The following is a 14,597-nucleotide window of genomic DNA, read 5'->3' as shown; positions in this document are numbered from 1 at the left end:
CACCAGTACCTCAGTTTTTGTGACGTACTGGTGGCGTATTTCACTGCTCCATATTTACAAGGACATAAAAAGCCGCCCTCTGTGGCTTTTACTGTCCTTGTAAATACGGCCCCTTTACACGCATCACTTTGCGCGAAAGGGTCGTTCCATGGGTTTTGCTGTTGGTGTTTCCACGCAGCACCCATGGAACCAGACACATTTCCAGATTTACCAGGAATCGTAAATCTGGAAATGCGTGTGAATGCTACGCCTCCACAGGGGAGGCATAGGGAGGCACAACGAGGTGAAATGTTTTCAGTTCTCCTCGTTTTTACCTCTTTCAATGCATGATGCATTCTATAGCACACATTGAAAGAGGAAAATGCCTGTAGTGATTGTTTTCGTGCAGGAAGGTGCCCCTTCCTGCCCAAAAACAATCTCCCCATGACGCAGGCATCCTTGCACCATGGTGCAAGGGTGCCTGCGCCTGCGCATGGCTGCAGTTTGTGTGCCAGCGCGTGGGAGTGCACATGAATACGACATATCATTGTAAATATGTCACATTCCTGTGCTTTGGAAGTGCCGCAGCGCGGCGCAGCCACATGGCTTGCGGAAAGCACTGAGTCACTTTCTCGTAAATCTGTCCCTAAGGATTTAACCCAGATCTGTGACTGGCAGTTAATGTTTCATAATGTTCAGTATTCTGTCTATCATCTTTTTGTGATACTATAGTCACCCTAAGTAAGAAGGGTATGCCCAGATGGTCTAACTCCTGCGTGCCAGTGTGAGTAATGTGTCACAGATGTCTCTCATGGAAGGACTTGCTGCACGTGTGCTGGTGCCAGTATTCTGCCCTGGTTACCTCTAGAAGACAATCGTTGCCTTCAGTATGCCAGGGCCAAAAACAAGCTCGTAAGCATCACATCACATTCTGGCTCACACTGACGTTCACACTCACACTCATTCTCTCACTCGCTCTCATTCATTCTTTCTCACTCACACTCACATCCTCTTACATTCAGTCTTATTCATTCTCACTCGCTTACGTTACTCTTAATCTCACTCACACTTACTGACACTCAGGCCCAGGTTTACTGACGCTTTGCCAGGTGTTAGGGTGGAATTTGCGATCCAGCGCAAATCCTGATTTGCTTTGGATAGACTCCGAAATTAACACAAAATTGTGCTATGTGCTTTGTGTTATTTTGAGTCAAGGGGCGTGGTGCATGGGAATTTTCTATGAAACTAACCATGGGTCTCGATCCACAAACAGTGGTTGACAGGAATGTGTGCCAAAATCATACAACTCCTCGAGGCAAGCAAAACGAGGAACAATGTTTTTGTTTCTCCTACATGTGTGCTGCATTGTACAACACACATACAAACTGTGATAAGCCTTTAAAAAACGTCTTTTTTATGAGACGGGTCCCCTTCCAGCACAAAACCAATGCTTCAGAGAACGCACTTCCCCTCAAACTATGGCGCAAGAGTGTGTGTGTTTGCGCATGTCTGTCAAAAGTGCAACAGTGCACAGGGAGAGAAAAAATGCACCATATCTTGGTACACACTGGGCATTTCTTCTAGTATCTCCCCCTTTGACACAAGGTGGCACTGCAACTGTGGAGCACCATTCCCTTGCGTCAAAGAATAGTAAATCGGGCCTCGATCTCACACAAAGTGTAGAGGTGATGGTTACAATCCATCCAAAATGCAATTTGTTACTAAATGTAATGCAAAGTGTACAATGCGCTGCTTTACATTACTTTGCATCAGAAGGGCGTTCCATGGGTGGTGCGTGTGCATTCCACGGGTGGTGCGTGTGCATTCCATGGGTGGTGCATGTGCGTTCCATGGGTAGTGTGTGTGCGTTCCATGGATGGTGCGTGTGCATTCCATAAGTGGCGCGTGGGCGTTCCATCGGTGGTGCGTGGGCTTTCCATGGGTGGTGCGTGGGTGTTCCATGGGTGGTGCATGTGCGTTCCATGGGTGGTGCGTGTGCTTTCCATGGGTGGTGCATGGGCATTCCATAGGTGCTGCATGGGTGTTCCGTGGGTGGTGCGTGGGCGTTCCATAGGTGGTGCATGGGCATTCCATGGGTGGTGCGTGGGCATTCCATGGGTGTTCCATGGGTGGTGCGTGGGCATTCCATGGGTGTTCCTTGGGTGGTGTGTGGGCATTCCCATGAGTTTTTACACAAATTCCTATCTGCAAAGAATTGTAAGCAGAGGTTGGCGCAAAACTCCTGTGCCTCCTTGAGGCTGGTGTGGTGTAAAAGGAGAAAGGTTTTAATTTCTCCCCATTTGTCCTTCTTTGCATGTGTGCTGCATTCTACATGTGTGCTCCTGTTACCTCTGTTATGCCCTCCCTCTCCTGTGCTCTGCTCCTGTTACCTCTGTTCTGCCCTCCCTCTCCCGTGCTCTGCTCCTGTTACCTTGTGTTCTGCCCTTCCTGCCCTGTGCTCTGCTCCTTTTACCTTGTGTTCTTCCTTTCCTGCTCTGTGCTCTGCTCCTGTCACCTTGTGTTCTGCCCTTCCTGCCCTCTGCTCTGCTCCTGTTACCTTGTGTTCTGCCCTTCCTGCCCTCTGCTCTGCTCCTGTCACCTTGTGTTCTGCCCTTCCTGCCCTCTGCTCTGCTCCTGTCACCTTGTGTTCTGCCCTTCCTGCCCTGTGCTCTGCTCCTGTTACCTTGTGCCCTGCCCTTCCTGCCCTGTGCTCTGCTCCTGTTACCTTGTGTTCTGCCCTCCCTGCTCTGTGCTCTGCTCCTGTTACCTTGTGTTCTGCCCTTCCTGCTCTGTGCTCTGCTCCTGTCACCTTGTGTTCTGCCCTCCCTGCTCTGTGCTCTGCTCCTGTTACCTTGTGTTCTGACCTTCCTGCTCTGTGCTCTGCTCCTGTCACCTTGTGTTCTGCCCTTCCTGCCCTGTGCTCTGCTCCTGTCACCTTGTGTTCTGCCCTTCCTGCCCTCTGCTCTGCTCCTGTCACCTTGTGTTCTGCCCTTCCTGCCCTCTGCTCTGCTCCTGTTACCTTGTGTTCTGCCCTTCCTGCCCTCTGCTCTGCTCCTGTCACCTTGTGTTCTGCCCTTCCTGCCCTCTGCTCTGCTCCTGTCACCTTGTGTTCTGCCCTCCCTGCCCTGTGCTCTGCTCCTGTTACCTTGTGTTCTGCCCTCCCTGCTCTGTGCTCTGCTCCTGTCACCTTGTGTTCTGCCCTCCCTGCTCTGTGCTCTGCTCCTGTCACCTTGTGTTCTGCCCTTCCTGCCCTCTGCTCTGCTCCTGTCACCTTGTGTTCTGCCCTCCCTGCCCTGTGCTCTGCTCCTGTCACCTTGTGTTCTGCCCTCCCTGCCCTGTGCTCTGCTCCTGTTACCTTGTGTTATGCCCTCCCTGCCCTGTGCTCTGCTCCTGTTACCTTGTGTTCTGCCCTCCCTCTCCTGTGCTCTGCTCCTGTTACCTTGTGTTCTGCCCTCCCTCTCCTCTGCTCTGCTCCTGTTACCTTGTGTTCTGCCCTCCCTGCCCTGTGCTCTGCTCCTGTTACCTTGTGTTCTGCCCTCCCTGCCCTGTGCTCTGCTCCTGTTACCTTGTGTTCTGCCCTCCCTGCCCTCTGCTCTGCTCCTGTCACCTTGTGTTCTGCCCTCCCTGCTCTGTGCTCTGCTCCTGTCACCTTGTGTTCTGCCCTTCCTGCCCTCTGCTCTGCTCCTGTCACCTTGTGTTCTGCCCTCCCTGCCCTGTGCTCTGCTCCTGTTACCTTGTGTTCTGCCCTCCCTGCTCTGTGCTCTGCTCCTTTTACCTTGTGTTCTTCCTTTCCTGCCCTCTGCTCTGCTCCTGTCACCTTGTGTTATGCCCTCCCTCTCCTGTGCTCTGCTCCTGTCACCTTGTATTCTGCCCTCCCTCTCCTGTGCTCTGCTCCTGTCACCTTGTATTCTGCCCTTCCTGCCCTCTGCTCTGCTCCTGTCACCTTGTGTTATGCCCTCCCTCTCCTGTGCTCTGCTCCTGTCACCTTGTATTCTGCCCTTCCTGCCCTGTGCTCTGCTCCTGTCACCTTGTGTTCTGCCCTTCCTGCCCTCTGCTCTGCTCCTGTTACCTTGTGCTCTGCCCTTCCTGCCCTCTGCTCTGCTCCTGTCACCTTGTGTTCTGCCCTTCCTGCCCTCTGCTCTGCTCCTGTCACCTTGTGTTCTGCCCTCCCTGCTCTGTGCTCTGCTCCTGTTACCTTGTGCTCTGCCCTTCCTGCCCTCTGCTCTGCTCCTGTCACCTTGTGTTCTGCCCTTCCTGCCCTCTGCTCTGCTCCTGTCACCTTGTGTTCTGCCCTCCCTGCTCTGTGCTCTGCTCCTGTCACCTTGTATTCTGCCCTTCCTGCCCTGTGCTCTGCTCCTGTTACCTTGTGTTCTGCCCTTCCTGCCCTGTGCTCTGCTCCTGTTACCTTGTGTTCTGCCCTTCCTGCCCTGTGCTCTGCTCCTGTTACCTTGTGCTCTGCCCTTCCTGCCCTCTGCTCTGCTCCTGTCACCTTGTGTTCTGCCCTTCCTGCCCTCTGCTCTGCTCCTGTCACCTTGTGTTCTGCCCTTCCTGCCCTCTGCTCTGCTCCTGTCACCTTGTGTTCTGCCCTCCCTGCCCTGTGCTCTGCTCCTGTTACCTTGTGCTCTGCCCTTCCTGCCCTCTGCTCTGCTCCTGTCACCTTGTGTTCTGCCCTCCCTGCTCTGTGCTCTGCTCCTGTTACCTTGTGTTTTGCCCTTCCTGCCCTGCACACTGCCCCTCCTGCACTGTGCTGTGCCCCATTGCCCTGCACACTGCCCCTCCTGCAATGTGGTCTGCCCCCTTGTCCTGCACACAGAACCTCCCGCTCACGGTGTTCTGCCCTTCCTGCCCCGTGCTCTGCTCCTGTTACCTTGTGTTCTGCCCTCCCTGCCCTGTGCTCTACTCCTGTTACCATGTGTTCTGCCCTTCTTCTCTGTGCTCAGTTCCTGTTACCTTGTGTTCTGCCGCATTTTCCTGCACACTGCCCCTCTTGCACTGTGTTCTGCTCCCTTGTCCTGCACACTGCCCCTCCTGCACTGCGTTCTGCCCCTCCTGTCCTGTGTTCTGCCTCTCTTGCCCTGTGTTCTGCCCCTCCTGCCCTGTGTTCAACCTCTCTTGCCCTGTGTTCTTCCTCTCTTGCCCTCTGTTCTGCCCTTCTTGCCCTGTGTTCTGCCTCTCTTGTCCTGTGTTCTGCCCCTCCTTCACTGTTCTGCCCCCTTGTCCTGCACACAGACCCTCCTGCACTGTGTTCTGCCCCCTTGCCCTGCACACTGCCCCTCCTGCACGGTGTTCTGCCCCTCCTGTCCGGTGTTCTGCCTATCCTCGCCTATGTTTCACCCCTCCTACCCTGTGTTCAACCTCTCTTGCCCTGTGTTCTGCCCCACCTGCACTGTGTTTGCCTCTCTTGCCCTGTGTTCTGCCTCTCTTGCCCTGTGTTCTGCCCCTCCTGCACTGTGTTCTGCCCCTCCTGCCCTGTGTTCTGCCTCTCTTGCCCTGTGTTCTGCCCCTCCTGCACTGTGTTCTGCCCCTCTTGCCCTGTGTTCTGCCTCTCTCGCCCTGTGTTCTGCCTCTCTTGCCCTGTGTTCTGCCCCACCTGCACTGTGTTTTGCCTCTCTTGCCCTGTGTTCTGGCTCTCTTGCCCTGGGTTCTGCCCCTCCTGCACTGTGTTCTGCCCCTCCTGCCCTGTGTTTTGCCTCTCTTGCCCTGTGTTCTGGCTCTCTTGCCCTGTGTTCTGCCCTTCCTGCCCTCTGCTCTGCTCCTGTCACCTTGTGTTCTGCCCTCCCTGCTCTGTGCTCTGCTCCTGTTACCTTGTGTTTTGCCCTTCATGCCCTGCACACTGCCCCTCCTGCACTGTGCTGTGCCCCATTGCCCTGCACACTGCCCCTCCTGCAATGTGTCTGCCCCCTTGTCCTGCACACAGACCCTCCCGCACACGGTGTTCTGCCCTTCCTGCCCCGTGCTCTGCTCCTGTTACCTTGTGTTCTGCCCTCCCTGCCCTGTGCTCTACTCCTGTTACCATGTGTTCTGCCCTTCTTCCCTGTGCTCAGTTCCTGTTACCTTGTGTTCTGCCGCATTTTCCTGCACACTGCCCCTCTTGCACTGTGTTCTGCTCCCTTGTCCTGCACACTGCCCCTCCTGCACTGCGTTCTGCCCCTCCTGTCCTGTGTTCTGCCTCTCTTGCCCTGTGTTCTGCCCCTCCTGCCCTGTGTTCAACCTCTCTTGCCCTGTGCTCTTCCTCTCTTGCCCTCTGTTCTGCCCTTCTTGCCCTGTGTTCTGCCCCTCTTGTCCTGTGTTCTGTCCCTCCTGCACTGTTCTGCCCCCTTGTCCTGCACACAGACCCTCCTGCACTGTGTTCTGCCCCCTTGCCCTGCACACTGCCCCTCCTGCACGGTGTTCTGCCTATCCTCGCCTATGTTTCACCCCTCCTGCCCTGTGTTCAACCTCTCTTGCCCTGTGTTCTGCCACACCTGCACTGTGTTTTGCCTCTCTTGCCCTGTGTTCTGCCTCTCTTGCCCTGTGTTCTGCCCCTCCTGCACTGTGTTCTGCCCCTCCTGCCCTGTGTTCTGCCTCTCTTGCCCTGTGTTCTGCCCCTCCTGCACTGTGTTCTGCCCCTCTTGTCCTGTGTTCTGCCTCTCTTGCCCTGTGTTCTGCCTCTCTTGCCCTGTGTTCTGCCCCACCTGCACTGTGTTTTGCCTCTCTTGCCCTGTGTTCTGCCTCTCTTGCCCTGTGTTCTGCCCCTCCTGCACTGTGTTCTGCCCCTCCTGCCCTGTGTTTTGCCTCTCTTGCCCTGTGTTCTGGCTCTCTTGCCCTGTGTTCTGCCCCTCCTGCACTGTGTTCTGCCTCTCTTGCCCTGTGTTCTGCCTCTCTTGCCCTGTGTTCTGCCCCTCCTGCACTGTGTTCTGCCTCTCTTGCCCTGTGTTCTGCCTCTCTTGCCCTGTGTTCTGCCCCTCTTGCCCTGTGTTCTACCTCACTTGTCCTGTGTTCTGCCCCTCCTGCACTGTGTTCTGCTCCCTTGTCCTGTACAAAGACCCCCCTGCACTGTGTTCTGCCCTTCCTGCCCTATGCTCTACTCCTGTTACCTTGTGTTCTGCCCTCCCTGCCCTGTGCTCTGCTCCTGTTACCTTGTGTTCGGCCCCATTGTCCTGCACACTGCCCCTCTTGCACTGTGTTCTGCCCCCTTACCCTGCACACAGACCCTTCTGCCCTGTGTTCTGCCCCTGCTGCCCTGTGTTCTGCCCCTCCTGCCCTGCACACTGCTCTTCCTGCATGTTTTCTGACCCTCCTGCCCTGTGTTCTGCCCCTCCTGCCCTGTGTTCTGCCCCGCCGGATTCACTCACCGTTCTCCTCCGGGTGGTCCACAGAGGGCATGGGTTGCCCCTCCGGGTCGTTGCCCTCTGCGGTTGGCACTTTCTCCCTTGTCTTGCCTACTTTTCTTCTTCTGCAGCACATTTTGTAGATGGCGACGAAGAAGAGCGCGAGGATGCCCAGGGTGACGGCGGCAAGGATAGCTGGCACCAGCACATGGGCGAAGGAGCTGGCATCAGAGGCGGCCCCGGTGGGCTCAGGGCCCCCCTCTGCTGAGAGCCCGGGACCTTGGGTCAGGGGGTGGCCCGGGGATGTTGGTCCTGGCTCTGCGTGGGGCCTGGGAGTGGCTCTCTCGTCGCGCCCTGGCACCATCGCCTCATGCGTGCCTCCGGGTGCCAGTGTGCTGCCAGGCACTGACGTAGTTCCATCAAGGGATGAGAGGCCCCCTGTGCTCACCTCGGGGCAGGTGAACCCCCCCTGGGTGTTGTGACAAGCGCGGCCTCCACAAGGTGCCCCTTGGCATTCATTGGTGTCGGCGCAGTGCCCATTCCCAGTGGGCTCGTAGCCAGCAGGGCAGGAGCAGATGGGGTGCAGCCCCTCGGTGGACACCCACTGGAAGCCCCCCGCGTGCCACTGACAGGCCACAGTCACATTCCGGTCGCCGCTGTGGCACATGGCCGTGGCCTCGGTGCCAGCAGGGCTGAACACTGGTGGCCGGGTCGCCAGGAAGGGCTGCTGGTAGACCAGTTCACCATGGTACAGGTCCTGCGAGGAGCAGACCCCCTGGTGGTCGTGTCTACAGATATAGGAGTACCGCTTACTGCAGGAGTACTCCTTCCAGTGCCAGTCTGTGCCCCCCTCGGTCCTCTGCAGGGCCACACACCTGGCGCTGGTGCACGTGGACTGAGGGCTGGTAGCCCAGAGGGCCACCTCCGATGCCTCATCTCCAGGGGCCCACTGGAAGCCCCTGAGCGGCCTGTCCTCCACCACGCACTGCGCAGGGGGCTTGGACAGCCCTATCCAGGCCTTGTCCAGGCCCGCGCCCCCCTCCTCCATCAGTCCCAGGATGTGGCGCTTCTCCCGCTCGTCCTTCATGGGGGTCAGGCGGCCCTGGCGGGCACAGGCGGCCTCGGCCTCCGTGTAGCCACGAGCCTCGGAGTGCAGGCTGTAGCAGAGGCCTTGAGGCGAGCACAGGGTGACCGCCGGGGCCCCCGGGTCCTGTCCGGCGACCCCCAGAGAGGCCACCTGCAGAAGCAGGCAGGAGAGCCCAAGAGTCCTCATGGTGCAGGCGCTACACTGCCCCTCTACTGCCCTCTGCCAGAGACCCAGAGACCGCCGACTCCCGGGGCCACGCCCTGCCCCTTCCTTAGGACTTCCTGCCCAGAAGATGCCGTCATCCTGGGCAGGAAGTGATCGGTGATTGTGTGCGGGGCTCTGACTGTACGCAGCAGGCATCCTGCCTTTGTGAGTGAGGGCCGTGGGGGGTGGGGGGGGGGGTCTGGAGCCAAGACTGCTGAAGGAATGCCCCTCTGCCCCCTGGAGAACGAACTGACCAGCTACTCACCTGCAAATCGGTGCCCCCTACTCACCTGCCCAGCAGAGCCCGCTACTCTCCTGCCCACCAGTGCCCGCTACTCACCAGCCCACCAGTGCCAGCTCCCCACCTGCCTACCAGTGCCAGCTCCCCACCCGCCTACCAGTGCCAGCCACTCACCACCGCACCAGGGAAACCTTCCCCCAACCCATCAGGGACAGCACCAGCTACTCACAGCCACTGATTCCTGGTGCTCACTCAGTGCACCAATAACAGCTACTCACAGCCACTGATTCCTGGTACTCAACCTGGCCACCAGCTACTCACAGCCACTGATTCCTGGTGCTCACTCAGGGCATCAATAACAGCTACTCACAGCCACTGATTCCTGGTGCTCACTCAGTGCACCAATAACAGCTACTCACAGCCACTGATTCCTGGTACTCACTCAGTGCACCAATAACAGCTACTCACAGCCACTGATTCCTGGTGTTCACTCAGTGCATCAATAACAGCTACTCACAGCCTCTGATTCCTGGTGCTCACTCAGTGCATCAATAACAGCTACTCACAGCCACTGATTCCTGGTGCTCACTCAGTGCATCAATAACAGCTACTCACAGTCTCTGATTCCTGGTGCTCGCTCAGTGCATCAATAACAGCTACTCACAGCCCCTGATTCCTGGTGCTCACTCAGTGCATCAATAACAGCTACTCACAGCCACTGATTCCTGGTGCTCACTCAGTGCATCAATAGCAGCTACTCACAGCCACTGATTCCTGGTGCTCGCTCAGTGCATCAATAAAGGCTACTCACAGCCACTGATTCCTGGTGCTCGCTCAGTGCATCAATAACAGCTACTCAGCCACTGATTCCTGGTGCTCGCTCAGTGCATCAATAACAGCTACTCACAGCCACTGATTCCTGGTACTCAACCTGTCCACCAGCTACTCACAGCCTCTGATTCCTGGTGCTCACTCAGTGCATCAATAACAGCTACTCACAGCCACTGATTCCTGGTACTCGCTCAGTGCATCAATAACAGCTACTCACAGCCACTGATTCCTGGTACTCAACCTGTCCACCAGCTACTCACAGCCTCTGATTCCTGGTGCTCACTCAGTGCATCAATAACAGCTACTCACAGCCACTGATTCCTGGTACTCGCTCAGTGCATCAATAACAGCTACTCACAGCCACTGATTCCTGGTACTCAACCTGTCCACCAGCTACTCACAGCCTCTGATTCCTGGTGCTCACTCAGTGCATCAATAACAGCTACTCACAGCCACTGATTCCTGGTACTCGCTCAGTGCATCAATAACAGCTACTCACAGCCACTGATTCCTGGTACTCAACCTGTCCACCAGCTACTCACAGCCTCTGATTCCTGGCGCTCACTCAGTGCATCAATAACAGCTACTCACAGCCACTGATTCCTGGTACTCGCTCAGTGCATCAATAACAGCTACTCACAGCCACTGATTCCTGGTACTCAACCTGTCCACCAGCTACTCACAGCCTCTGATTCCTGGTGCTCACTCAGTGCATCAATAACAGCTACTCACAGCCACTGATTCCTGGTACTCGCTCAGTGCATCAATAACAGCTACTCACAGCCTCTGATTCCTGGTGCTCACTCAGTGCATCAATAACAGCTACTCACAGCCACTGATTCCTGGTACTCGCTCAGTGCATCAATAACAGCTACTCACAGCATCTGATTCCTGGTACTCAACCTGGCCACCAGCTACTCACAGCCACTGATTCCTGGTGCTCACTCAGGGCATCAATAACAGCTACTCACAGCCCCTGATTCCTGGTGTTAAAGTATCCCCATGTTGGCCAATGGAGCCAATGTGCTATAATGGGCAAAAGTGAAATTGGCATTTTTTCCCTCACCAGGGCATGTAAAACATATATTTTTTTTTGTCAAAATTGTTTTTATTAGCCACAAAAAGAGAGCATAACATACAGAACAGACCATGACATGTGCCTCATAGCTGAATGGACCAGCAAGCGATAGTGGATACAACAACGTACCAACCCTTAGCCGAACCCAAAACAGGCGAGCCTCCCCAATCGTAACATTCGCTATAGGAGGGGTACAGAAAAGCTAACATAAGGGGGGGAAGCAGGCCCGGGAGTGATACCCCGGAAACCTCCAGTGGGCGCCCATCGGGTACTAACAGTCCCATGCCGGTCCGGCACTCAAAAAGCTTGGCCTAAACACCCCGCTGGCACTATGTCATGATGCCGCAACTTCAATTTACGATCATCCCCAACTCCCCACATTCCCTCCCTACCCCCCCACCCCACCCCCAAATCATAAGAGAAAAAAGAGAGAAAGAGAAGGAAAAGTAGGAAAGAGAGAGACAGGGGAGGGACTCCGGTAGCGGGGCCCGAAGGCCCGGCGCTGTGAAAAGGGAAGGGAGATGTCCGTCCCAAGCGGAGGCCGGTCAAGGGTTCACCCAAGAACCCCGGAGCCGCAATCAGTACAAGCAGGGGATGTCACCCAAAGCCGCAGCGGCCGACTACAATTGAAACAGCCGTAGGCCCCTAAGCTGAGGCGGGCAAACCGCCGCCAGCAGACCTCGAGAAAGGAAAGTCACCAACGGGCCCCACTTGAGCTCAAACGCGGCATAGTCATCCCTGAAGATATCCGTCATTCTCTCTAGGCTCAGGAGTCTCCAGAGGCGGGCATGCCACATCGAGGCCGTGGGCGCTGTCCGCTTCTTCCAGTTGGCCGCAATGGCCACCTTCGCCGCCCCCAAGCACAGCCACATCACTGCCTTATCCGCTCTGGTTTGGTAGCGCAGGGAGGGGTCTCGCAGGCCCAACAATGCTGTCGCCATTGAGGTGGGGATCGGGTAGCCCAACATAGATTTAATGTGTGCCAAGATCTCTTCCCAGAAGGGGCGGATCGTAGGACAGGTCCACCAAATGTGCTCAAAGTCCCCCAGTAACCCGCATCCCCTCCAACAGCGATCAGAGGTGCCTGGAAAGATACGCCGCAATTTGTCTGGATATAAATACCAATCCACCATTACCTTCATGTGCGCCTCCCGCAATTCTATCGAGTGGTTGTGCTTAGAGATGTCCGACCACAACGCCTCCCACTCCCGTTCCTCAATTGGTCGCAGCAGCACCTCCTCCCATTTAGCCTTAAATCGTGGGGACGGGGAGACTACAGTGGCCAAAAGGTGACCATAAAGAAAGGAGATTGCCCCCCTCATAGATGTGGTAGTGCGCGCAAATTTTTCAAAGGGTGTCTGGGGCCTGCGGACCGCTGCCTGGAGCTCCTGTGTTTGAAGCCAGTGCTTGAGCTGGAGGTATCTATAGTGTTCAGTGTGCGGAAGGCTAAAGTCAGTCCTACATTCGGAAAAGGTCATCAACCGTGTCCCCCTAAAAAGATGTCCGACCATTAAACAACCCCCCTCCTCCCACGCAGCGAATGGCCCTCTAGTAAGCGCCGGTGGAAAGGCCGCCAACCCATGAATAGGTGTGTGGGGGGAAGGGAAAGTGGTCCACCGTTCGTCCGAAGCCAGTGTCCCAAACCCGCAAAGTTGTTCTAGTGGGCGTGCTGATGTAAGCGTTTTCGGGTCTATCTTGTTTCAGGCGCCACGCCAAATCCCAAATTGTCCGACCTGCCACCGACCTGTCCATATGTAGCCAATGTTTATCCGATTCTCTCTTCGACCATTCTATCAAAACCCGCAGTTGAGCCGCCTTGTAGTAAAGGTGGAAGTCGGGGAGGCCTGCCCCACCCGCAGAACGCGGCCTCCGCAACAAGGAAAATGACAGCCGGGCTCTGCCCCCCTGCCAGATGTAGCGAGAGCATAGGGAGCGTAGAGTCGAGAAAAAGGAGAGAGGGACATCAATGGGGAGGGCTTGGAACAAGTGGAGCAACTTCGGCAATATCGTCATTTTGAGCGAGTGAATACGCCCCAGCCAGGAGATAAACAAAGGCTTCCAGCGCGCTAAGTCAGCCTTAATATGCGCAAGAAGGGGGGGGAAGTTGGCCTTATATAGATCATCTACGGAGGGGGTGAGCTGAACTCCCAAGTATTGGAGCGATGTAGTCGCCCAACGGAAGGGTGTGCTCCTCCGGAGGTGTGCTAGCTCATCATCCTGAAGCGTAAGATTAAGGATATACGACTTGTCCTGATTAATCTTGAACCCCGCCACTCGTTCATAGCGCCGCAGCTCTGCGTGGAGAGTCGGAAGCGACGCGGAGGGGTGAGTAAGGAATAGAAGCACATCATCAGCGAACAGGGAGATCTTATGGTCCTCCCCTGCGAACAGGATACCCGTAATCTGCGGGTTGCGTCGAATGGCCATCGCCAGCGGCTCAATGCTCAGGGCAAACAGGAGGGGGGACAGCGGGCACCCCTGCCTGGTGCCCCTAGAGAGGGCGAACGGAGCCGAACAGGTCCCATTGACCTGAACCCGCGACATAGGAATTCGATAGTTGGCCCGTATCATCGCTATAAAGGCGTCTGCAAAGCCCATCCGACGCATGGTGGAGAAGGGAAAGCCCCAGTCCACCCGGTCGAACGCCTTCTCGGCATCCAGACCAACCAGGACGGCCGGCAAGCGTCGCCTAGAAGCCTTTTCTATGAGATGCACTATGCGTCGTGTGTTATCGTGCATTTGCCTCCCTGGAATGAAACCCGATTGGTCGGGATGGATCAGCGCTGCCATTAGAGGGCTGAGCCTAGCTGCCAGAATAGAGGAATACAATTTAGCGTCTAGGTTGGGCGGTAAGAGGAACAGTGATCCTTGGGTTTCCCCAGCTTGGGGATGACCGTAATAACCGCCTCCGCCATGGATGGGGAGACCACCCCCTGAGTGACGACGGCGTTAAACAGAGATTGCAGGCGTGGGGCCAGGTCCGGCGCGGAGGTACGATAGAATAGGGCTGTGAGGCCATCGGGCCCCGGAGCTTTATTCAATTTAAGCGCCATTATGGCCCTGGTGACCTCCTCCAACGAGATGGGGGCGCAGAGGTCCGCGTTGGCCGCAGTGGCAACTTGAGGGAGTTGTAACTCCTGCAGGTAATCTTCCTGCGCTGGGCCTTCCAAAGGATCCGACGAGTAGAGCTTGCTATAAAAGGAGCGGAAGCAGTCCGCCTTGCCCGCATCAGAGTGAGTAACCACGTCTGCGGCATCCCTCACCCCCTCGATATATTCCTTATCCCGTTTAACTCGGAGCTGTCTGGCCAGGTGCCTCCCCACCTTGTTCCCCTGGATATACGAGGTGTGACATAGCCGCAAGAGGGTAAGTTCAGCCCTGTTGGCATAGATAGACTTGACTTTGCCCGGTAGCGCCGTAAGGGGCCGCAAGGTGAGGCGAGAAGGCTTGGCCTTATGGGCCTGTTCCGCCGCCACTAACTCCTCCTCCAGGCGTGCCCGTTCAGCTGCTCTCTGCCGGTTAAGCGCGGAGTTGAGTGCGATGCACTTACCCTTGAGCACCGCTTTAAAGGCGTCCCATCGCGTCTGCTCTGAGGTCTCCTCTGCGCCGTTGAGGGCAAAGTAGTCATCTATAGCCTCCGGTAGCGATGCGCGCAGCACTATATCCCTGGTGAGGGAAGCGGGGAAATACCATTTCCGCTGGCGATCCCGGGGGCCCGGCCAGTGAAGTGCGATCGTGACCATACTATGGTCAGAAACAGAGAGCGGAAGGATCTGCGCATCTCGCAATGACCCCGAAAGAAAGCGATTAATGAAAATATAGTCCAACCAGGAATACGACCGGTGGACATGTGAAAAATGGGTATAG

At 56.2% G+C, this 14,597-nt stretch overlaps 1 protein-coding gene across 3 annotated transcripts in view; it reads right to left on the bottom strand.

Moving 5' to 3' along the window:
* The window catches only part of CLEC14A (C-type lectin domain containing 14A), a 40,832-nt gene extending 32,204 nt beyond the window's left edge, over nt 1–8,628 (bottom strand). For 2 of the 3 annotated variants that reach the window (XR_014968968.1, XM_085627467.1), the window contains exon 1: nt 7,314–8,627. Coding sequence is in view for 2 of the 3 variants with exons in the window: in XM_085627467.1 (XP_085483593.1) it covers nt 7,314–8,562 (1,249 nt within the window). In the remaining variant the exon portion in view is untranslated. Of the gene's footprint in view, nt 1–7,313 lie in introns of all 3 variants that reach the window. The other variant, XM_085627466.1, reaches the window with a different exon arrangement.
* Between the last annotated feature and the right edge of the window lie 5,969 nt (nt 8,629–14,597).

This window comes from Triturus cristatus, chromosome 9 (assembly GCF_964204655.1).
Source record: "Triturus cristatus chromosome 9, aTriCri1.1, whole genome shotgun sequence".
NCBI lineage: Eukaryota > Metazoa > Chordata > Amphibia > Caudata > Salamandridae > Triturus > Triturus cristatus.
This window is presented reverse-complemented; position numbering and strand designations above follow the sequence as displayed.